This window comes from Notamacropus eugenii, chromosome 2 (assembly GCF_028372415.1).
Source record: "Notamacropus eugenii isolate mMacEug1 chromosome 2, mMacEug1.pri_v2, whole genome shotgun sequence".
Lineage (NCBI taxonomy): Eukaryota > Metazoa > Chordata > Mammalia > Diprotodontia > Macropodidae > Notamacropus > Notamacropus eugenii.
This window is the reverse complement of record NC_092873.1, coordinates 212,384,172-212,408,633: the sequence shown is the minus strand read 5'-3', so window position 1 is coordinate 212,408,633 and position 24,462 is coordinate 212,384,172. Positions and strand designations below refer to the sequence as shown.

The following is a 24,462-nucleotide window of genomic DNA, read 5'->3' as shown; positions in this document are numbered from 1 at the left end:
ACCCTCCAGTGGGAACATAACAAAACCAAGATTTATTGAACTAATTGATAGAGGTTAACATTGTATAATTTTTAACTAAGGACATTGTCATACGTAGCTAATATTTTCTTGTTTTCATTTCACTGACCAAGACTTGGATTTGAGTTTGGATTTCAATATTTTCTAGATTTGTTAAATTTAAGTCACAGTTTTTCTGAGACTTGCTAATCTTCTGTAGAGTATTCATACCTGGAAAGTGTTACATAAATATTAATATAATTAATAAAAATATTATAATAATTTATTCTCCTTTTAGGTTTTTCCTCTATTTCTTTGCTGAATGGGCTCATCTAATGTTTGTTCCTAAAGTAAAATATAAGTGCCAAATGATAGCACAGTATAAGATCTTTTAACATTATGTCATAGTCTATAACTGTCATAGCTAATATAATAATCATATCTGCATTCATGCTTGAAAGAACCATACCCAATGCTAAAAGTCACAGGGTAGAATATCTGCCTTGTTACTGAAAGTTGATCCCTGATGTTTGAAAATTATATGATGTTCCCCAAAATCATTGATACACTTCCTAAGGCCAAGAATGAATTATTTTAATTCTGAATCCTTTTACATTGCCTGGGAACATGTTCTATATACATTGTTTAAAATATCTAAGCCTAGTATCCTCCAGTGTTGGTCTTTACCTGCCTCCATATTCTCTTAATATGAATTATACAAGTAATAATGGATTTCATTTATTCATATTTTATATAGATGTATCAAACCCGAAGAATCAACAAAAAAAGGCTACATACATCGATGGAAAATATTCAAATATGCAATAATAGTAGTATTTCAGATTCAGATGTAGTTATCTTCATGAATAATGTTGCCCTCTAGTCCTGTGCACCCCAGTATATCCTTTAGAATGTCGTTGTTATATTTTCCATCTATTCAAACCTTGTTTCCATACCCCTTGATTCCCAGAATTATAGATTTCATTCGTTGATTAGTGAAAAACTAGAAGGAGTGAAGCAAATGATTTAAAAAGCCTTTTAAAAAGGTTGGGATAGTAAATCAAAAAGAGCTTTTACAAAATATGACTGTAACCTTCAGCCTTAGAATGGAAAAACCAAACACCTACATTAAACAAGTTGAGGGAGATCTGCTGAAAAACAATTCATAGGGAAAGTACCTAGGGATATTTCTTGTTTATAAGAATAAAGTGAGCCAAAAGCATGTTGCATTTGCCAAAGCTAGCATGCAAAGCTATGTTAATATAGTTGTCATGGCCACTCAAATGATTTGTTATTTCTATTATATTTTATATTTATCAGCCCATATCTGAAGTGCAATGTTTAGTTTTAGGAGAATATTTGAAGAAGGGCGTTGACGGACTAGACCTAACCTGGACAATAGAAAGGTTTTTTGGGGATTATGGTATACGTTGATTTTTTTTTTTTTTACTTTAAGCTACATTTTTAGTGGTTTAAAATTTTAAATGAAATAATACAATTTAAGATTATAGTTAGGAATTTTATCATATAGTTGGTTATAGAATAACTTTCAATCACGAATTGAAAGTTACTTGGACGACATCAGGCAAGTTTCTCTGGTAGATTGTGAGTATCTGCTTCAACTGATATCAAGTACGCTACTGGGATTTTGGTTATACCACACCTCTGGGTTTGCTAGAGTATTATGTTATGAAGAATATTAATCATACTGCAGAACAATTACTTGTTCATTTGCTGGCTGATTAAAATGCATGCATAATTTATTGAAATGAATAGAGATTTTATAAATAAGACTCTGTGTCCTCCAGGGCCTAAAAACAAAATACATATGCTAATATATGACTACTCTTTACCTCCAACATAAAAAATTTAATATGCAGTGGTATATTAGTTTCATTAATGCTAAATTTCACTCATTATAATCATGTTGTTAATCAAAGTATATGCTTTTTAGTGGCACTCAGAATTGTCATAGTTCAGATGTGGAGCTGATGCTCTGATTTTTGGTTCTCTCTTAATGTTTAACTAAACATTTAATATATGAATTCATTTGCTGACTTCTAACCAGCTGTCTTTAAGAGATTCAATATAGGATCTCCATAAACTCGTAAGTGTATTTTTAGAGGTAGTCATCAAAATAAAACACTATGGAGATTAACTTCATTGTGCCTTAATTTCTTCATTTGTCAAGTGAAGGAAATAGACTGTTACTGTGCCTGGTACAACATGAGCATTAAATGAAGGCTGTTTGACTTAAGAAGCTCCACAGTCCCTTCCAGCTAAAACTTTGACTCTATTATCCTATGATCGTCTACCTTTTGGATTTGAAATGAGTATTGTAAGAATTTAAAATGTAGAAGAAAGTGATTGTACAGTTTTATTATATGTTTTAGTCTTTTGTCTGTATTTTATCTTTGGGGTGACAAGGAATGGAGTTTTCATGGATGAAATTTAAGATCTCTTACGTTAATATTTGCTCAAGGTCCTTGGTAACTGTAGAATTTTAATCAATAAAGGTTTATTATTTAATAAACCTTTCTTGGAAAATTCTTTATTCATTGCCCATGAATGTGACTGATATCTTCAGGTTGTTGCTGAGCTGTAATTTTGACTTTCTTGATAGGAGATAGAGATCTAGTGGGCTATGAATTTAGAATTGTTTCCTACTTAACTTAAATTAGTCAATATAGATATAACATCTGGCATGAAAACAAACTTTGCATGTATGAGGGACCTCATTTATTAGTAAAGTCCAGATTGCTTGTGGAAATATATGTAACATTTAGTTAGTCTAAAAAGAAATTTGCATAATTTTTTCTTTCATCTTTTATTTTCTCTAGCCAGCTTTAAGATGTATGTATCAAAAATATACTGATTGTCCTTTACGTACATTCTCAACACCCTATCACCTCCCAAGTGGGAAATTCTTAACGAATAAAAAGAATTATACAAGGTGATATGTAGGAAATGGCACTACATGTTGTATATTTACTTATGTATTTGTATCTACTTCATCAAGAGTATAGATAGAGTCCCATTTCTCCATTAAATTTAACTTGTAACTTGAATAAACATTCCCATGTGAATATATGAACTCAAAAAAATTCATAGTTGTGTTAGGGGGATAATTCTTAAGATTGCTCAAGAACAGTTCCTACAGGATCATGACATGATTAGAACTTCAGAAAAAGTCTATCTATAGCTTCAATGTATCATTTTGTGTCTTGATAGTGTAGGTGAACGGGAGAGATGTAATACTCTTTTTGAGAATGAGTCTTACATAAAAAGAAATTGTATCAGAGCTTCAGTAAAGACCTATCTCTCCAAAAGCATACTAATTATTTCTTGGGTAACATTTAGAGTTTTACAGCAGATTATTAGGTTTAACTAATATAAAAGAACTGGCACACTAGTTCATTATTTCTATAAGTCCACATTTCCAAATAATGAGTTTTACTATTATAACTTATTATTCATTAGAGATATCCCTTTTGAAATCTTTTTTCTATTTAGTTTTGCAGTCAAAACCTCTGAATGTTCATTTCCTCTAAAGAATGCTTTTGATCCAGTAAAACATGCCATTTATAATTGCCAAACTACTCATTGATCATTTTCATTTTATTTATTTATTTATTTTAATGTTTGATTATGTTTCACTTGTATAAGTCATATACAGAGAGTAATGAGAAACTTTTGAATATTTCATATTTGATTTTCATGTAATTATTTTGTATATTCATTTCTCTTAGAACCACCTCGACCTATAGCGCCTCCCCAGCTGCTTGGTGTTGGGCCTACATATTTGTTGATTCAACTAAATGCCAATTCCATTATTGGTGATGGACCCATTATCTTGAAAGAAGTGGAGTATCGAATGACATCAGGATCCTGGACGGAAACTCATGCTGTCAATGCACCCACTTATAAACTGTGGCACCTGGACCCAGATACTGAATATGAGATCCGTGTTCTCCTCACAAGACCTGGAGAAGGTGGGACAGGACTGCCAGGACCACCACTTATCACCAGAACTAAATGTGCTGGTAAGACTGAATAGCTCTTATTCTCTATTCTAATGGTGAAGCAGCCTTTTTAGCAAACATGATGAATTTCAATTCTTTTTTTTTTAATCTTCCACTTCAGCTTCTTATTTTCTCAATATCCAAAGGGATAAAATAGGAGAAAACTTAAAATTATTGATAGATGTTTTTCTCTTGAAGTAAAGTATCAGCTCAGAAACTCAGCAAATTTAGGGGGCATAGTTGTATTAGCTTTTCCAAAGATTTCTTCCTTGGCAAGAAGGTTGTCTTTGAATTCTTTTATAAGGTAGAACTCCTTTAGTTCATGTTACATGATTTCAAGAATTGTGTTCATTTCTCTAAACCCAAACAGAATGCACCAGTAACTCATCTTGATTTTGTTATGACACATCCATTTTTATTATAGTGACTATCTATGACCTTTTCTATATTGTGCGTTGTTGAATCAGTGTTAGCCATTCTGCTTCTGGGGAATTTAGCTTCCCCTGCATATCTTATATTTAGACTTTTTGACAGGTGCAAGTGTATGTGCCACCAAGAGAGAAGACCTTGTGGGTTGTTCAACCAAATACTGAATCTTTACATCTGTGGGAGATTTCTTGCCTAATAATATGTTGCACTAGTACAAAATCCACATTTCATATTATAGAATGAAAGAGCCACAATGAAGTCAAAGCTCTGTGGCTAATCCTCTTTAGAAAACTGTTGTTGATCATTCCTGATTAGCATAGGACTTTAGTATCCTGTGGTCCCAAGTGGACTATTTGCTCTCTATATAGTTGTAATTCCAAAATCACTGTAGTACTTTTATTCTAAAATAACCTTGAAAATAGACGGTAGAGAAACACAAAAGGAAAACTTGTGGAGAGAATGGGGAAAAGAGGAAGGGGAGTCAGAAAGTGAGAAAGACTTCTTGAGGGAGATAAACGGATGGGAAATGGATTTCCTGTACTTAATATAAAAATAGTGTCAGTGTTAAAGGAGTGATGGTATTTAATCCCTTGACATCTATTTGATATAGAGAGAAAAAGCCACATGTTTAATTATCTCAACAAACAAATTATTTGTTTAGTGTAATTTTGAAACCCTTGGTTATCATAAAATTTAAAATAAATACTCTAGTTCCTAGATGGTCAAAGCAGAATTCCTGTGACAGCCATCATCAGGTCAAAATATTGCTTAATTGCACAATTTAGTTGCAAATCTGTTTTTAAAGTTATTGAATCATTTAAGTTTTGAAAGGGGATCAAATAAGACTTTGAGGTTATTTTATTTACCATTTTTAAAAGGGCCCCAAATTTTATTTGTATTTTGTATAATTTGCAATATTTTAATAGTTCTTCTTTTTCTTATATCTTTCAAATTCCATGTTGTCTGTGTAATTATTTCAGTCTTTAAAAATGCTTTCAATACACAGAATTAATTAGATACTTAGGATTTCATATTTTGAAGTAGGCTAGAAACTTGTGATACTTACCTGTGACATAAGCTTAATTTCAATGCCAGCTGATGTCATGTAGTGATCAATGACTGTCTTTTATTTAATCAATGACTGTTACCATTTTTGATATCTTTGATAGACCTTATTGAGTTCACCAGCCATCAGTTAAATTACCAAAAGATCAGGGACAAAAATTCAGTTATGCTAATTGTCTGATGATTTGCTACTTGTTAGTCAATTGCTAAGCAGTTGCTTACCATAGTAAATATTGAAAGTAATTTCTTTTAGTAAAAACTGAGCATTTTAAACTTTTTCTTTTTAGTGTTTTGTTACTATTAAGATTCCTTATAGGATACTGTAACAAACTATACATGTAATAGAAGGGGAAAAGGTGTCTACAGAGAATCAAGTGAATATTACTTCCTGATGTAAAAGTTTTGGGTTGGTACAGCATCCAAAACTGATAGGCATTTCATGTGTCCTCCATTCTTTCCTCCAGAATTCAAATTTGTTGCTGTTATAAAAGCAAGAACCATGTACTCTGTTGAGAATAATGATAAGGCATAATACTTTATGAACTTGGTATCCAATCATTCAAGAAAAAAATTGATAAATGACAACCATGTAAATCTATGCTAAATGAAAAAAAAATGCAAAGATGGTATATACCCTTTATCTTCAAACTTTACTCACCAGCAGGGATAATAAGATGGCATTTAGAGATGAATATTGTTGAAATTGGAATATGGTAAGTGTACTAAACAAATATAAAGTGCCCTGAGATCAGATGACGAAAGATGCCTTCAGCTGAAAAGGGGGTAGTAGGGAACAGGGAAGGCTTCATAGAAGTCTGTGAAAGATGAGGAAGACACAATTAAAACTAACATTAATGAGTGGGTATCCTGTGTTGAAGTTCACCATTACTGACAGAGATGTGGTGTTGTGAAGGCCTAAGTTTTATTCAGTGTAGGAGGATATTGTAAAATAGGCTTGAAAGGTAGGTTGGACTCAAATGTATATGTCATAAATACTGGTTGAAGGTTTTTTTTAACCTTACCTGTAAGCTCAAGGTGCTAATGAAAGCTTTTGAGTAGTATAGAGATAAAACTGTGCCAATGGAGTAGGAAGATTAATGCGATAGCTGAGGCTTAGTATAGATTCCAGAGGAACCCTTTAACAGACTGGATATCCACTTTAAAAAACACAGTAGTAATCCAGACAAGTGGAAATAAAGATCTGAACTCAGGTGGGTGGTAGTGGAAATTGTAGGGAAAGGATACATGCGTCTAACCTTGCAGAGAGATGATCTACAGGACTTGGTTGATTGTCTGGAAATTTGTGACTGGGGAAAAAAGTCATCAAAGATTATTTTGAGTTTGAGCATGAGTGATTTGGAGAATGGTAGTGCCAGTGATAGAAATAGAGGACTCATGAGGATGAACAGATTTTTGGGGGAGGGAAAAGATGAGTGTGTTTTAAAAAGTAGAGTTTATGGTATTGGTGGAGGTCTGTATTAGGTCATTGGAATTATGAGTCTAGAGCAAGCCTATGCAACATTGTGGGCTGCTTATGGCACTGGTTGGGGCCCACCAAAGCATTTCAGGCAAGAGAAATGTAGAGAATGTAAAACAGGTCCGAAAGCCTTATGTTTTTGAGCATAAGAGAAGAAAGAGGACTAGAGGTGATAGTTGAAGCTGTGGAATTGGTTGAGATCACATGCTGAAAAAACAGAATAGAAGCTGAAAGATAAAAGGTTGAGGAATGCCCCTTTTAGAAGGCAACACATGGAAGAAGACAGCAATGTGTTAGAAATGTAGAAAAGGGAAGAGATTATAAAGTCATAAATTTAAAGCTGAAAGTGACCTCAAAGTGGCTACTAGTCTATTCTTTCATTTTGCAGATGAGGAAATTGAGGATCAAAGAATCTGTGATTTGCCCAAGGTCAAAACATGTAGTAAATTACAGGACCTTCATTCAAACTCACTGTGATTCTATGTTCTGCATTTTTGCACTCTTTTGTGCTGCCTTCCTCATAATATCCACATCCGCCAAAATTTATAGAATTCTCATACATAGTATAATATTCTGTATACAGTAAGAATTTAATAAATGCTTGTTAAAGTAAATGAACTCTATTCTATTAAAATGCCATTGTACATGTATGCTGAGAGAAACGAGGATTTGAAGGAGGAAAGGCAGGCAGGGGGAAGGGTTGTTGCCTTTTTGAGAAAGGAAGTTTAGCTTAATTTCAGAAGTATTCTTCCCTTTGAATATCTGGAACTAATAAAGGTACAGTGTAATAGTAAAAATTATATGAGCCTATGATGCCTTGATATTCCAGCAAAGGTATTTCTCTTCCATCCCCAAATTCTTCCTTTGAAAACTAGCTCCTTTCCTTTTTTGAGTTATCTTTGTTTTTATCATAAGTGAGCAGGCAGCATTTTTCTATTTTAAATCATAATTTATTTACAGGTGGCTGCTCAGTCTTTATGGTAATGCATGCTTAATGTGCATTTGCCACTTTTTTATTTGTGTTAATGAACTTTTGGGTTCTATTCTGAAATCAGTCGCAGTTGACCATTTGTGTAATGTCTGATAGTGACAGCGTTTAAAGTAAATGAAATGTGCCACAATGCTAGTTATGCTTTATTATGAAGATGAAAATTCTATTTTTATTTTTATATTCAAAGTATGTTTTATATTATCTTTTTTAAGAATGATTATAAAATTCTATGAGGCATTTTATTCTAGGAATAAATGTTTATCTTGAGGAAGAAGGTAAAAATAATTTATACTCACAGTTGTTTTCAAATTTACAAATGTCTTGACATTTCAGAATAATACTGTATTGATCTTTTAGATTGCTTTTCATTTGAGTCACATTGATGTATTGTTTTGTGGCAGGAAAGTAACCCTTTGAATAGGGATATAGTTCTTTCTACTGTTGGAGAAGTTTATGTTGTGATTATTGTTTTTTTTAAATGTTCTTTTCTAATATGGGTATTTCTCCATTATTTTTGCTTAAATAAAGTCATCTGTTGATTTTTCAATTAAAAATGGAGAGTCTGATACTTAGATTGGTGAAAATATCACTTAGAAAGTATTTTACTACCTCAATAAGAATAAATCATGTATATAGTGTTTTAAGTTAGTTATTTAAATCTAGATATCTAGCTAAGAATAATAACTAGCATTTCTCTAGCACATTAAGGTTTTTTCAAAACACTGTAAATGCATCATTTTTTTTCTTCATAACAACCCTGGGAGTCAGATTTTTTTGTTACCCCTGTTTAACATAAGAGGAAAATGAGGCAGAGAGGTTAAATGATTTGCCCAGGGTCATACAGCCTGGAAGTGACTGGGTAGGATTCAAACTTAGGGCTTTCAGAATACAAATCTAGCACTCTATCCAACAGCCACCCAGCAGCTATCTTTTGGATTAATCAATTGATAAGCATATATTAAATTTCTACTCTGTAAAGGCCCTGTTTCATGTACTGAGAATACAGTGACAAAAGTGAATCAGTCCCTGTCTTCAGAGAACACATTCTTATGGTTAAAACAACAATTATTTGCATATGTATATACTGAAATGATACAAAGTGAATACAAGGTCATTTTGGGACAAGGTCACACAAGTAGCTGCTAACATCTGGAAGGGCTTTATCTAGGAGTAGCTCTAGATCTGAGTCTTAAAGGAAACCAAGGGTTCCACAAGGCTTAGGTGAAGAGGAGGTATGGTACAAAGGTGGAGTCAAGTGTATGGAGTGGCAAACAGGCCAGTATAGCTAGACCATGGTACCCCGATGGGACAAGTGTGTATGAAAGGGGCAAGGTTGTAGAGAGTTTCACATTCCAAGCAGTAAAGTTTATTTTTAGTCTTAGAGGCAATAAAGGGAGCCCCCTGGAGCTTATTAATAATGGAGGGGTCAAGTAATGTTGTCAGATCTGTGCTTTAGGAAAATCACTTTGGTGACTGTGAACAGTGGATTGGAGTGAGGAGAGATTTGAGGTTTGGAGAACAAATAGGAGAATATTGCAGCAGTTCAGGCAAGATGTTATGGGAGTCTGAATTATGAGGGCTATCTGAAAAGAGAAACAGACTCCTGGGCAAGATGTTGAGGAAGTGGAAGTAATAAAATGTAAATGATTGGATATATGGAGTAATGAGTGGAGAAGTGAAAACCTTGATGACTAAGAAAGGGCTGGAAGGACTGTGCTATCTAGTTGCCAAAAAGATATGGAATGCTGATGGGTAAAGGACAGGAAAAATATGATGTTTTATTTATTTTTATGGTTTTTTGTATTTTTTTTTTAAAGAGAAATGTAAGATTTTTGTGATTGTTTCGTTGCTTCAGCTCTGTCCAACTCTTCATGGGGGTTTTCTTGGCAGTTATTGGAGTGGTTTGCCATTTCCTTCTCCAACTCATTTTACAGATGAGGGAACTGAGGCAAACAGGATTAAACAACTTGCCCAGAGTCACACAGCGAGTGTCTACGGCCATATTTAAGACCTGACACTCTTATCTGCCGTGCCACGTGGCTGCTTCTAGTGTATGACCATCTTGTTAAAAGATTACAACATCTAACTGTTAGAACTAGTAGAAATTTAATAGTTTTTTGTTTGTCTTTGTCTAACCTGCTCATTCCACAAATGAAAATGGAGACCCAGAGTTTCTAAGTAGCTTATCCACAATCATAGCTTAGTTTATTAACCTAGACCCAGGTCTGTCTTAGTAAAATTTTTCAGATTTGTTTTGAGGACCCTTAATGGCCTCTCTCAGCATCCCACCAATTGTCTTTAGTTCTCCCCAGACAACCAATCCACTCAGCCCTATTTTGCCCCATACTTCTAAGATTTACTCTGAATTTATTGTATTCCACTTTCACAGCTAAATAAGTGTAACTACATGGCTCAGTGGATAGAGCACTGGGCCTGGACTCATGGAGACCTAGGTTTAAATCTGGTCTCAGACACTGCCAGCTGTGTGATGCAGGGCAAGTGACATAACTTGCCTCACCATCAGTTTCCTTATATGTAAATTAGGGAGAATAATAGCACCTACATTTCAGAGCTGTTGTGTGGATCAAATGAGATAATATTTGCAAAGTGCTTTGCAGCCCTTAAAGCATTATGTGACTACTATCTATCATAATTCTTTTTATTTCAATAGGGGACTCTTCTAAAGTAAAGAATGAGTCCTATGCTAGAAGTAAGAGGGGAAATCATTTGTTGAGGTGCTTTAAAGGAACAAGTCGTGTTTAAATTCGTTGAAATCTGTAGGCTCTGATTACTAACTTACCATGATTTTTAAATCAGTATATGAAGGATCGTAGGAGCCCAATTTGTAAATGTGGTATTTTATTAGGTGAGAATAAATCTGACCTTACCTAGTAAATGTTTTTTATTAGGAGATAGATATTTTGACAGATACTGCAAGCAAGCAAATTTATTCCTTCATGTAAGTTTGTTCATAAGGAAAGCTTTGCAAATAAATACCAAGATTTATCAGCAAATTCACTTTTTTTTGAAGCCCTGGCTATTTCCTGATGATTACTCAGGTAATCAACATGCTTTTCTGCTTACTCAACATAAATTGTTTCTCCCCACAGGTGAGAGAGAAAGCCTAATTTGTTGATTACTGTCTTGCTGTAAAATATGCATAAAATGATCATACATAAACAAGTTTAAATGAAAGGGTATTTCAGGCCACAGTGGACATTATCTTGTTCAGCATGAACTGCACTGGTTAAAAAAAATATGGATTCGTTAAAATTTTGCATACAATTTAACTTAGTTTTGTGAGTACCAACTGATTATACCATTGGCATAAAAGATTGAAATATTTTGCTAAAAAAACTCAAGCTATATTTAAGAATTAGCATTATAATTTGCACAGTCATAGAAACTATAACAGAATTAAATAAGCTCCTTTTTGATTTGGAGTCATTTGGAACTTTAGCCTTATACTTATACTATCACTCCCTTTTAGGAAACTAAGACTGGGTAGGACTAAAAAAATTCTCCAGGGTTATAAGGTTAGTTAGTGACAAGCTTATTTATCAATTCTTGATTTTGTCCATTGAGGACACTAGATGGTTTAGTAAATAGAGCAATGGGCAGGGAACCAGGAAGACTCACCTTTCTGAGGTCAACTCCAATTGTACATACCTACTAGCTGTGTGATCCTGGGTGAGTCACTGAATCCTGTAAATAAGATGGAGAATGAAATTGCAAACCACTCTAGTGTCTTTGCAAAGGAAACCCCAAATGTGATCATAGAAGGTCAGATATGACTGAAATGACTGGATAAGAACCACATTGTCCATTAACCAAATATTCCTAAATTGTCATGGTTTGTGTGAATTCTGTTTTTAGGATGTCTTCAGAACATACCTTTTCCTGTAGAAGAGTAATGATAGATGAAAGGTAGAACAACTAAACTTTTAGATGTAGTGTTGGCTTAGGTTTTGTTTTAATTTGCCTGAATATATGACCAGGTCTCTTATAGAGGATATTCTACCATATAAATTTATTTCCAAATGATAATATCTTGTATTCCATTGTTAAAAATGTGTTCTTATTTATTTCATTAAATATTTCCCAATTACACTAAAATTATTTAACATTCGTTTTTTAAAAATTTGAGTTACAAGTTCTTTCTTGTCCCTATCTCGCAAGGGACAAGAAGGTAAGCAATATGATATTAATTATACATGTGCAATCATGCAGGCCATATTTCCATATTAGCTATATTGTAAAAGGAAACACATTAAAAATAAGAAAAGAAAAGAAAGTGAAAAAAATGCTTCACTTTGCATTTAGAATGGATCAATTCTCTCTCTCTCTCTGGATGTGGATAGCATTTTTCATCCTGGGTCCTTAGATTATTGTCTTAATAAGAGTAGCTAAGTCTTTCACTGTTGATCATGGTATAATATATAAATATAATGTTTTCTTGGTTATGCTGGCTTCACTTTGCATCAGTTCATATAAGATGGTGCAGGTTTTTCTGAAACCATCTTGCTCATCATTTCTTATAGCACAATACTATGCCATCTGAATCCTATACCACAATTTGTTCAGCCATTCCTCAGTTGATGGGCATTCTCTCAATTTCTAATTCTTTGCCACCGCAGAAAGAGCTACTATAAATAGTTTTATACTACAAAGAGGTCCTTTTCTCTTTTCTTTGACCTCTTTGGGATGTGGACCTAGTAGTGGTATTTCTGTGTCAAAGAGTAAGGACAGTTTTATATCCCTTTAGGCATTGTTCTAAATTGTTCTCCAGAATGGTTGGACCAGTTCACAACTCCACTACCAGTGCATTACTGGACCTAATGTTCCAATGCTGTGTATTCCAGTTGCTCCTTAATATTACAAAGTAATGTTATTTACTTTTTCTAACCTGATCCTGACTAACCAACCTGTGGATTAATTAGTAGGTCTCATCTGTTATACAGATGAGAAATTGAGTTTCACACAGGTGTATTAACTTACTCCTGGTGAGAGACCTAATGCAAGAAGACATTTAAATGCCATATTTGACACATATAGGTTGTAAATCTTAAGCATTTGAAATATTAAAAATCTCAAGACAGAACAAACAGCTCTAAATATTGGCATCACTTTTTTTGTCTTAAACTATCCTTCATGTATACCCAGAATTCTTCTTTTTCTTAATTTATTCCAAGAACCTTAAAATCATGTGATAAGTATGAATACCATTTTCCAGAATTTGTCTGTTTTGAAAAAGTTATAATTCTACATGTCCTGGTGGTGAATCCACTTCCCCTTGCCTCCCACTTCATCTGGTACCTTGGAAGAAAGAGTTATTTATTTTCCTGGAAACATACAGCCTGACCTGTGTTGTTGCTCATATAATGATTCTTACAGCATTTTTTAATGTATTTAAAAGGAGGTGGAAGTGTGACACTGTTTTAACGGGAAGTCATTCAAGAATTCTATAGAACAGTTGGGGAAAATATGCATTTCTGCGAGCCTATTTCCTTTGGGTATACCATCTGTTATAGAGGCAGGGAAAATTCACTTTTTCTTTCTCTTATTAAGTGGAAATAAACCATCGAAATCAAAGATTGTCTAAATAGCAGAGCCAGAACAATTGTATGCTACAACTGCTCTTTACATTGGTTTCTACTTAGACCTGGCTAGTTGTAGTCTAGTGTTATGATTAGTTGATATTTTGGCAGCATCTCTCTGGTGGAGAAGGTCAATAGTTCAGTGCATCCAGAACGTAATATATTTACACAGATGGGAGAGTTCCTCTCTGTTATTTTATTGAAGTTCAGTGCTGTTGGCAATTTTCAATGAAACATGTAGATCTCTGAAGCAAAGAGGGGGAGGTTGTCTCTTTTTTATTTCCACTGTCAACCTTTTCTACAATCTCCGTTCCTTCTCTTCTGTACTTTCCTTTCCTTCACTCTGCTCCCCTCCCTGTCTCCACTTTAAAAGTCGAGGAATTAGTTTTAGCCTTCTGGCTATAGCTTTATCAGTGAAAATGGAACCATATATATTGATTTTTTTTTTTACTGGTGTCCAAGATAGTTATCAATCACAAAGACTAGTTATCAATGACAATCAGCCTTGAGGCCAAAAAGCTGTGGCAAGCATTTGTTCAGCACTAGGAGGCTGACTTATGATTTGATTTTACTTAAAGGTTCTCCTCAAGGTTGTTTTATTATGATTCTCTCTCCCTTTCCTCTCTCTCTCTCATTAAAATGTGTGGATTACTACTACTATACTTATTATTTTGATATTTCCTCAATATGATTTCTTTCTTTCTTTTTCATATTGGAAATACATCTTCAGTAGTAGAGAATACTAAGAAGAAAATAGCCCATGGGGGGAAAATGATCCGATTGGAATAAAAAGAAGAAAATTGAATACCCCAAATATCCTTTTCCTCTTTTTCTTTTGTAATTCTTCCTATATCCTTTGGAATAATTTCCCCAACTCCCAGGAGTTTTTCATTAATTTTAGTCGCTTATTGGCTTCTCCTGTGGCAGCCCTCACATGATGCAAAGAATGTGCAGCTTTGAATTGTCAGATGACCATGCAATGTGCTTTCAATGAATGAAAATATCTTGAGTAACATCTTGTATGCTGCTACTTTGACTTCTGGGTTGGAGGAAATGGATTCATTGGAAAATTTCTCTAATCAATACAGGAAAAAAGGAAATGCCTTTATATGTGTATGACTCATTACTTTCTAGCACTTTTTAGTGAGTAGCACAATCCATTTATGTTTCCATTTCTCTATGTGTGAGTGCTCTTAAAGGGCACTCTCAACAAGGATAGTATTTGTATGATTGCTTTCAGGAAGTCTTCTTGAAGAATTGGAGATGGAATTTGGAGGTATCGTGAAATGGAAATAAGTAATTCATCAGCTAAGAAATGATTGTGCATATTTGGATGGAACACCACCAAAGAAAATTTTGATAGACTGTATAAAGAAAGAGGTTCGCTATTTTTCACCTAGAAATAGGAGTTCTGCACCGTAAGCCTCATTCTGAACTGGTTTTCTTTGGATAATGTTTGAAGTAATTCAAGATGTTATTTCCAGTGTATAAATCAGGTCCAAGTTACAAATGATGTCCTTTAAATTCTCTTTTCTGAGTCCATACTCAATAGCAAAGTTTGTTTATTGTTCTAAGCAACCAGATAATCTTAGGGGTACCCTTTCTTCTCTGTTGGGGGAAGTTCTCACAATCTCTTAATAATTAACACTAATCTATTAACAGTTTCTGTAATTGGAATTATGATCCTAGTAGTGAAAGCTTAAAAATTATGAATGATCTTAATAGATATTTTTATATCCTTATTCTCTTGACCAGTTTTTACTCAATTCAGGTTTTTGTTTTGAGGTAGATTAATTTTATTTATTTGCTGAAAGGCATTTTGTTACCAATGAAAGTGACACCATATTTAATTATCTTTAGGACTTGAAACCATTCTAAGTTTGATAATAACATAAAACACTTTTTAACTTGCCCCATTAGGTTATATTGAATTTTGCAAAAGACTGTGTGGCTAACAGGTGGAGATGATTCTATTGCCAACATCAATCCTAGGATGAGTGCACCGAAAAGGTCCTGAATCTTTCTGTAGGTCCCCGTTTTTTAATTTAGTATCAGTAAAGTGAGAGAAATTTAAAAATTAAAAAAGACATGTTAATAATAGTGTTTTCAATAGAAATATAGATGTGTTGATGGAATAAATGAACCTAGGCCACCTAATATTATCTTAATGTGAGTTGGAACCAAGCTTCTGTTTCTCAGAGCTGTAACTTAAAGGAAACTCTAAAAGCAAGGGGTTCTAAATCCAAATTTTTGTATCATGTCCCACATGGCAGTCTGTGAAAGCCTGTGGAGAACTCAAAATAGCATTGTTAAGTGTATAAAATAAAATGTCAAGGATTATTATTATTACAAAGAAAAACAATTATGTTGAATGCAGTAATCAGAATTTTATGAAAAACAAATTTAAAGCCCCCAAGATAAGAACCCCTGCTTTTTAGAAAACTGAAAAGATTAGAAACCTGGAGCCATGCGGCTCTTACTAGGAAAGACAGCTTTACTTCTCTGCTGACTTTTCCCTTCCTTACCTTGACATTCTGCTTCCTTTTCATCTTTCCAGCTTTTCCCCTACCTGCCCCAGAATGACATGTTCACACTTATCCTGTCTTCCATCCTCTGCTAGGCTTTGCTAATAAGAAGATGAGGACTTATCCTGGGAAACTGCATAAAAATCCTACCTCATGTGTATGTGTATGTGTGCATGTGCATGTGTGTGCGTCTAGAGCGGGATATAGAAGTAGAAACAGCTTGCCTGAAAGGTCCTTTAGATCATAGGAAAACCTAATGGTTTGTTGTTACTATTTTTTGTTTTGTTTTAAAGATTAAAAAAATGAGAGCTATGTTTTTAGGCTGTATGTGAAGAATGAATAATTGTTAAGATTTAAAACAGTTGGGGAAACTCAAGTGATCTTTGAATGACAAGATAATTTGTTCAAAGGATTGATTCTTCTTGACTCTTACCTGAATCTCCATCTTTACTAACTGATTGCAGTCTTGTTAACTGATACGTAGTTCTAGCTGGCATATAAACAATATAGGATGCATGTTGTTTTATTTTTTCATGTTTATAATCATTAGTGACTACAGGAATGAGTAACCCTCTATGTTTCCCCCTTCCCCCTTTCAAGCCTAAACAGCCAGATGGAATAGTCTAATAAAAACATAATGACACAATTCTGTTCTGAAATGTTCCAAATTGAACCATGGTTAATGCATTAAATGAGAAAGAGATTTCAATGGGGAAATATTCATGCCCTCCATATTCCCAAAGGCAAAGCCTGTGCAACTTCAGCTGTCACTCCAAATGATACGTCCTAGAAATGTCATTGAATGATGTCCATTTAGATTTCCATCTTATCTGAACATTTGGATGAAATTTGAGCTTTAAGGCACCTATTTCATTATTCTAATGTCCTTCCTTCCCCTTCCTTCCCTTCTTTTTCTCCTCCCTTACTTTCCCCTTTCCATTTCCCTCTCTCCCCTCCTATGTTCATTTTTTTTTTAGTGATCTTCTCCCTCCTCCCTTCCCCTTTCTTTATTTTCCCTATATTTCTCAGAGATAACACAATGACCCTCTCTCCCTGCAGAGGGAGGGAATTCTAAAATATCTGCGCAGAATACTTAATATGAATTAAGTGATGAAATATGGAATAGTGGTGAAGAAAGATCCAAATATATCTCCTATCAGAAAACTTTTTTAATTTTAAGATGCTTTATTGCCTGCTTTTTTCTGTAATACTAATAGTTCAAATATCTATTTTAGTGATAATGCCAAATATAATTCCATAATTCTCTAATCTGATATCAAAAGTTTTTCTCCAAATGTGAGCTTTTTCTTGACAGTAATTGGGAAAGGAAGGGGAACATATTTGAAAGTAAAAATTTTTGAGTGGATTCCTATTTGTATTTTTTAAAGTAAATAGCCACCTGCAGATGGTTTACCCAAGATTCAAGGCAAAACTCCAGTTCAACTATTTGAAAGCATAACTCCTGCTTCATTAAAATAATATACTGCTGTTCCACAAGTTTCTCATCTCTAAGATGTACCTTAAAGGAGAAGACTTCCATTTCTGAAATGGAAATAACAGGATTCAGATTCAGAGTATTGAGTTATTCTTTTCAAAGTATAAAGTTAAAGTCAAATTTTAGTTTGAAAGACTTTCCCTGACTGTGCTTCTTCCCTTACCATTTAATAAATAACTGTTATGCTAATATTCTTTTACTTTTAAGATATATTCCCATGTTCTTTTTTTCTCTCAGAGTGAAAAAAATTGCTTAAGATTCCTTCTAGATCTTATTTACAATGTAGTTCATTATTTATCCATCCTATTAGCAAGATGATCCTTAATTTAATAATCATTTTAGAGATTTCTTATTTTTTTCCTCAAAGATTACTTTGAATTATCCTTTCTCGCTGGTACCATTGGCATCTCTTACATATATTTTTACATTTCTAGAAAAGCTTTCATCCCCAGTATTCCAGTAAGAAATAACAGCCCTTCCTTCTTTTTCTCATCTCTTCACCTTTAATTCAGTGATGAGAAAATCCACATTGACCAACACTTCACTTACCCTTTTTATTAGGTTATCTCGAAGATTTCTGATGTGTTTGTCTGGAAACTTTACCCCTACCTACTCCTTTAACCAGTTTAAGCTCTGTAATAAGCAATGAATTTATGTAGCACCTCTTCTCTTTCTCTCTTCCTTGTGCCAGTTGGTATTTGCTAAGTCACAGTAAGAACTGACATTTATATTTCATCTTAAGTTTTCCTAAGCACTTAACTTGCCTTATCATATTTGAACCTCACTTACCTCCTGATCATCTAGTTATAACAGATATTCTAGTTCCATTTTACAAATGAGAAAGCTGAGGCTCAGAGATATTGTCATGTGCGCATCTTGACACAGCTTGATAGTTTCAGTGTTGTGGTTTCAACCTAGGCTTTTCCTGAATGCAAGCACAATACTGAGGTTTTGCTCCCTAGCTAGCAGATTGGTAAGATAACAAAGAAAGGAGACAGTTGAGGGTCTGTGGGAGGGATAGATGGAATTACATTTGTCTCTGCTGCCCTTCTTTGTTTCAGTTCCAAGGAACAAGATGCCCTATACCAGGTACCCCCTGATCTCTCTACCACTCTATCTTCTTGCCTGCCATGTGTAGTTAGCACAGTACTTAATAAATGTAGGTACTTAATAAATGTTTATTGGTTTAGATTATATGTATTATTGATGAAATTGTAAAGTGAGTCAAATTTTTTTGCAAAGTAATTTGGAATTATACTCATGGGTATATACATACACCTTGACCCTGCTAGGATTATACCCCAGACAGAAAAAGAAAGCAGGAAAGGACCCATATTTACAAAAATATTCATAGCAGCATTTTTTCTTGTAGCAAAGAACTGAATTTAATGTGGGTTCCCCTCAACTGGATAGTTGCTGAACAAATTATATTTTATGAGTGCAATAGATGAAAGGGACTGTTTCAATGAATCCTGGGCTGGGAAAGGACTTGAATTAAGTGATAAACGTCTATTTATGCAATGTCTGCAACACTGTAAGAATTTTACAAAGCAGCAACTTTGAAAGACTTACGTACTCTGATCAATGTAAACATGAACCGTGTTTCCTGTAAACTGACAATGAACCTTTCTTCTCCATTCCTGCACAGAGCTGATGGACTTGGGAGCCGCATATGTGGCCGTTTGACTGAATCCAGTTTGGATTCACACTTGAGGACCTACAGGGTCAAATGTGACCTTGAGGTCACAGGTTCCCCAACCTTGGTAGAGATTCAAAATAGGACATTTTCAGATATGCCCGCTTGCTCAGCTTGACTCATTTAGAGGATTTTCTCTCTCTTTTTTTTTCTTTGTGAAGTATAGTTATCTCAGGGCAATGAGGAATTAGCATTAGATTATTAAGATTGAAGAGGGGCGAAGCATCAATAAATGAAATAAATAATCAAATGAGCAATATCAGGTTAAGAAGAGGACACAGATCAAGTAGAGCAGGGTTGGAATTGCCCTGTTAAACGTGAATGATCCTATTAAACAAAACAAAACAAAAAACTATAACTTTTTGTGACGAGAGGAAAAAATATAACACACTGTACTTTTAGTTTATATTTATTCAACTCAAAAATTTAAGAAAATTTAAAAAAAAGTAGATTGGCAGAATATACATTAGAATACTAATTCATTTTGAGACCTTTAACAACTCCCTGGAACCTTCTGCTCCTCTGATTTTTGGGTTGTATCCATAAAGGAGCTGAGCAGGGTATGTCAGATGTCTCATTTCTTTCCCTGCTTCTTTCCCTGGTACCGCTTTAAGTTCTATGGCTATACTCCTTTTGTATTTCTTTGGTGTCTCTACCTTCCTGTATGGGATACCTTTCTTCCCTCCAGCTTTTCAACTTTTTTTGGGGGGGGGGGTATGTTGCCTTTCTCTCTTGGACTGTAGGTTTCATGAGGACAGGGACTGTCTTTCCTTTCTGTTCTGAATGCTGAGCATAGTGCTTAGCACATAGTAGGCATTTAATAAATGTTTGATGATGAAGATTGCTTTCATTTGACTCCTGCTCTGTCTTCTCCTTTCTGGTTTTAATAATAGCCCTCCTTTATGTCTTTCGGTTCAGTCCCAAAATCTGGAAGTACCACTGTCACCTATAGTAAGATACCTCTTGTGTAACCTTTCTTCAGTTGAAAAACTTTGTTGTTACTTCATGCACAGAGCATTGTCACTTGGGCTACCTCCAGAAACATAGAAATAGCTTCATCGTATAGAATGAGACCTTACCTTTTGAAGAGGGTTCTGTTTACCTTTTAGCTTTAGTCTAGTGTTTAAATTATGTGGGATATTGTCAATTCATTTAATGGGAGGAAAATTACTTCTTCATATCCTGCATATATTTTTACCGAATTACTTATTCTTTCATTGTATGGTCCTGAACAATGACTGACAAGATTTTAAAATACTTATGGATTTCTAAACAACAAATCTAATATATGAAGTACCTTTCTTTTCATCTCTGTTGTGTACAGGGGATTCTGTCCTTTGGTTGGCATCTGGAGCTACTACTATGTATTACTTCTTACTCCCAACATTTATTTCTCAGAGATATACATATTCTCATTGATAAAGACAGATCATAACTTTGGTTCACAGTAGATATTTAATAATGAAAACTCTAAGAAAAATCTATGCAAAATATGAAGGCATTAAATGGTGTTGTATTTTATTTTTTGTTTTGATCATTTTCTCTCTTTAAGACCACATTGGTAAGCATGACAGCTGAATCTCAACTAACGTACTTTTTACTTTTTTTGCCTAGAGATAAAAATAAACAAAGAATTTAGATATAAAAGTTATGTTGATGAATCCATTTAAGGAATAAATACATGTACCATGTAATTCTAAAACTTGTGTTCCCATGGTAACCCTGACACAAGATTATTTTATTCTTTAAAAAAAAGGTTTACATTAGTTTATTTAATATTTCATCCTCTGGTTGAGTAGAATACATTACCATGTTCTTTTAGAAGTGTGTGAATTTTTGTGAAGATCTCCTTTTGCATGCTTCTTATGCTTAAAATGTACCTGTTTTAGGTTCCCAAGCACCTAGATATAAGCACTTTTTTCATACCTTTATACATAAACTAGTTTTATTCTTATTTTCTACCCCACTCCCATAAAGTTAAATTCAACCAAAGAACCAGGATGGGTTTTTGGGGGGGAGGAGAGGGAATATGGAGGGTTTAGAATAACAGAGGCTTGAATTCAATTAATGACTTAGAGGATGATATTCAGTTAATGACTTGCTTGAATTAAACCAGTTTTAGGTGAGTTATATGCATTGTCTTCCCTTTCTCTGCTCTATCCTCAATCACTTTGAATGTTTTGAAATTTGTATAGTATATCCAGAGTATATCCAGACTAGAAATAGAAGAATCATTTGTCTTAATATATAATTATAAAGACTCAGAATCTGGTCTTCTAAATTCCGTATTGTATTCATTACACAATCATGCCTCTTAAAATAGTAATGATAATATTTCACATTTATTATATAACAGAGTTCTCGCAAATAACCCTGTGAGGTAGGTAATTAAAAATATCATCCACATTTTATAGATTAAGAAGCTGAAGCTGAGAGTTTAAGGGACTTATGTATACCTACGTAGTTTCTGCACCTTTTATCCAGAATTCTCCTCTGTATACTGTAGAATCACTGAGAAGTTAGCATCGAGATAGGGATTTTTGCAATCATATGTAGTTTGAGATCATTTAAAGTACTCCATCCTTTTCTAGTTCTTGCTCCTTAATTCTGGGTCCAGGTCATTCTTCATCTGAATCACTTGTACACTGTGTTATGTATCAGTGTGCTAATTTGATAGAATTGCCATTCAATTTTATGTTATTGTCTAGACAATTTTATTTTATTTCACTTTTTTTTTATCATGATATGTTGTAAGACCAATTTCTTTTGTATGTTAATGATTTCACTGAGACTTTATGTAGTATATTAGGTTCACTATAGTTAGCACAATAGTTAGCACAATATCTTGTTTGAGCATTTGGAATCCCTCTTCATTGGCAGGGAAGCTTCCTCAGGTGACAAGTCTTCTGATGGCTGGTGTGTTTGAGCCCTAAGCCTTCCATCTCCTGCTGTGTGTAACATGTCCCTTGAGGAAAGTCTGCTAGGAGCCAGGACAGGCATCTTCCTTTTGCACCAAAGCCACCACTTCCATATGTACCCGTGCAAGGTGCCTGCCACCACTTGTAGCCAGCCCATTCTCCATATGGGATGTGGAAAAATTCCAGTGCAAGAAATAATGGCCCTCTGTTTGACTTTAACTATCTCCTGCTATAACATGTGCATTAGCTTATCATCTAAACTCTATTTCTCACCCCTTATCACCCAGTTCCTCATTCCCAGTCCTTTCAACCCTCTCACCCCAAAGTTTCATCCAACTCCACCCAGCCTTCCCACTGTGTACTCTGGAATTAGCTGTTCCATAGGTAACAAACTTCATTCAAATTAAATATTCCTTTCTCACTAGTTTCATCTACTATCTCGTACTGAAACCTGATTTCCCCCAGTGATATAACCTCTCTGGTTACTCTTTCCAAAACTGGCTGTACCTTCACTCAAACTAGTAAAGGTTGGAGAGTTGGCATATTCTTTGTTCCTCATTGACACTTCTAGTTCTCTCCCTCCATTAGTCAGTACCCTCTTCTTTGAGTTTCATACTATTCATGTCTGCCATCCTGTCAACCTTTGGGTGTCTGTTGTATATAGACTCCCAGGTCTCTCCCTTTCTTTCCTCAATGAGTTTGATACTTGGCTTAAAATTTTCCTCTCCCCAACTCCTGTCCTTATACTTGGGGATGTCACCATTTATATTGATTCTCCCTCAAACACCCTAACCACTCAGTTCCTCAATTTACTCACCTCCTCCACCCCCATACACTATTCTTCCACCTCAGCTCAGTTACAAGATCCCTTGATCTTGTCATGACCCACAATTGTAGCATCTCCATGTTTAAGAATTGTGAAATTCCCTTATCCCGCCACAATGTATTCGCTTTTCACCTCTCAATTGGCCTTACCTTAAAAACCTTACTCTTCATCAACACTGTAACCTTGAATCCCTTTACCTCTCATCTCTTCTGAACTAGACACTTTCTACTCTTACAGCTTCATTCCTTGGTGAACTAATTCATATTTGCACTGTCCTCCTTTGAATAAGGAGTCTAGACTTCTCAGCATGTTGCTGATGACCCCTAGGCAAGTCTTGGGTCACTCCCACCATTTCATCCCATCTCCAATAGATTGCCCACTCTGTCATTCCCACTTTTTTACTCATTTTGAATTTCTCCTTCTCTCCTGGCTTTTCCTACTGTCTGCAGATTTGCCCATGTCTCTTCTGTCCTGAAAAAAGAAAACAACCCTCAATTGATCTTTCCATTCCCACTATTGAGCTATATCTCTTCTGCCCTTTGTAGCTAGGTTCTTCAAAAAGGCCATCTATAATAGGTACCTCTACTTTCCTGTCATTTTCCTCTTATCTGCTTATGATTTGACTTCTGATCTCATCCTTACACCAAAATGGTTCGCTCCAGAGTTAGTAATAATCTCTTAGTTGCCAAATTGAATGGCCTTTTCTCAGTCTTTGTTCTTCACCTCTCTGAAACTTTGATACCATTGATCACTTTCTCCTCCTTGATATTCTCTTTTCTCTAGATTTTCAGGACACCACTCTTCTACCTGACTGTTCCTTCTCTGTCTCCTTTGCTGGATCCTCTTCTAGATTATGCCTTCTAACCCTAGTTATTCTCAGGATTTCTATCTTGGGCTTTCTTTTCTCCTTCCTCTATACTACTTCACTTGATGATCTCATCAGCTTCCAGGGATTTAATTATCATCTTTATGCTAATTATTCTCAAATCTACCTTTCCTTCTCCCCTGATCTCCAATCTCATACCTTCAGTTGTCTTGCTGACACCTTGAACTAAATGTCCAGTACACACCTTAAACTCAATATGTCCAAAATGAAGCTCATTATCTTTCCCCTTCAACCCTTCCGCTTTCCTGCCTTCTTCATTGATATAGATGGCAACAGCATCTAGTCCTTCAGATTCACAACCTTGGAGACGCTCTGAATTCCACCATCCAAACTGTTGACAAGACCGGTTGATTTCATCTTTGCAACATCTCTCACACATGCCCCCTTCTGTCTCTGAAACTGTCACCACTCGTGCTTGCCCTCATCACCTCACACGTAAATTATTGCAAGTTCCTGCTGGAGGTTCTGCCTGCCTCAAATTTCTTCCCGCTCCAACTCATCTTGTATCCAGCCACTAAAGTGATTTTCCTAAAATGAA

The 24,462-nt window shown here is 34.8% G+C and overlaps 1 protein-coding gene across 2 annotated transcripts in view; it reads left to right on the top strand.

Moving 5' to 3' along the window:
* PTPRK (protein tyrosine phosphatase receptor type K) overlaps positions 1-24,462 on the top strand; it is a 739,357-nt gene that overhangs the window by 432,217 nt on the left and 282,678 nt on the right. For both annotated transcript variants that reach the window (XM_072643296.1, XM_072643295.1), the window contains exon 7: positions 3,747-4,040. In XM_072643296.1, the coding sequence (XP_072499397.1) occupies positions 3,747-4,040 (294 nt within the window). The remainder of the gene's footprint in view (positions 1-3,746; positions 4,041-24,462) is intronic.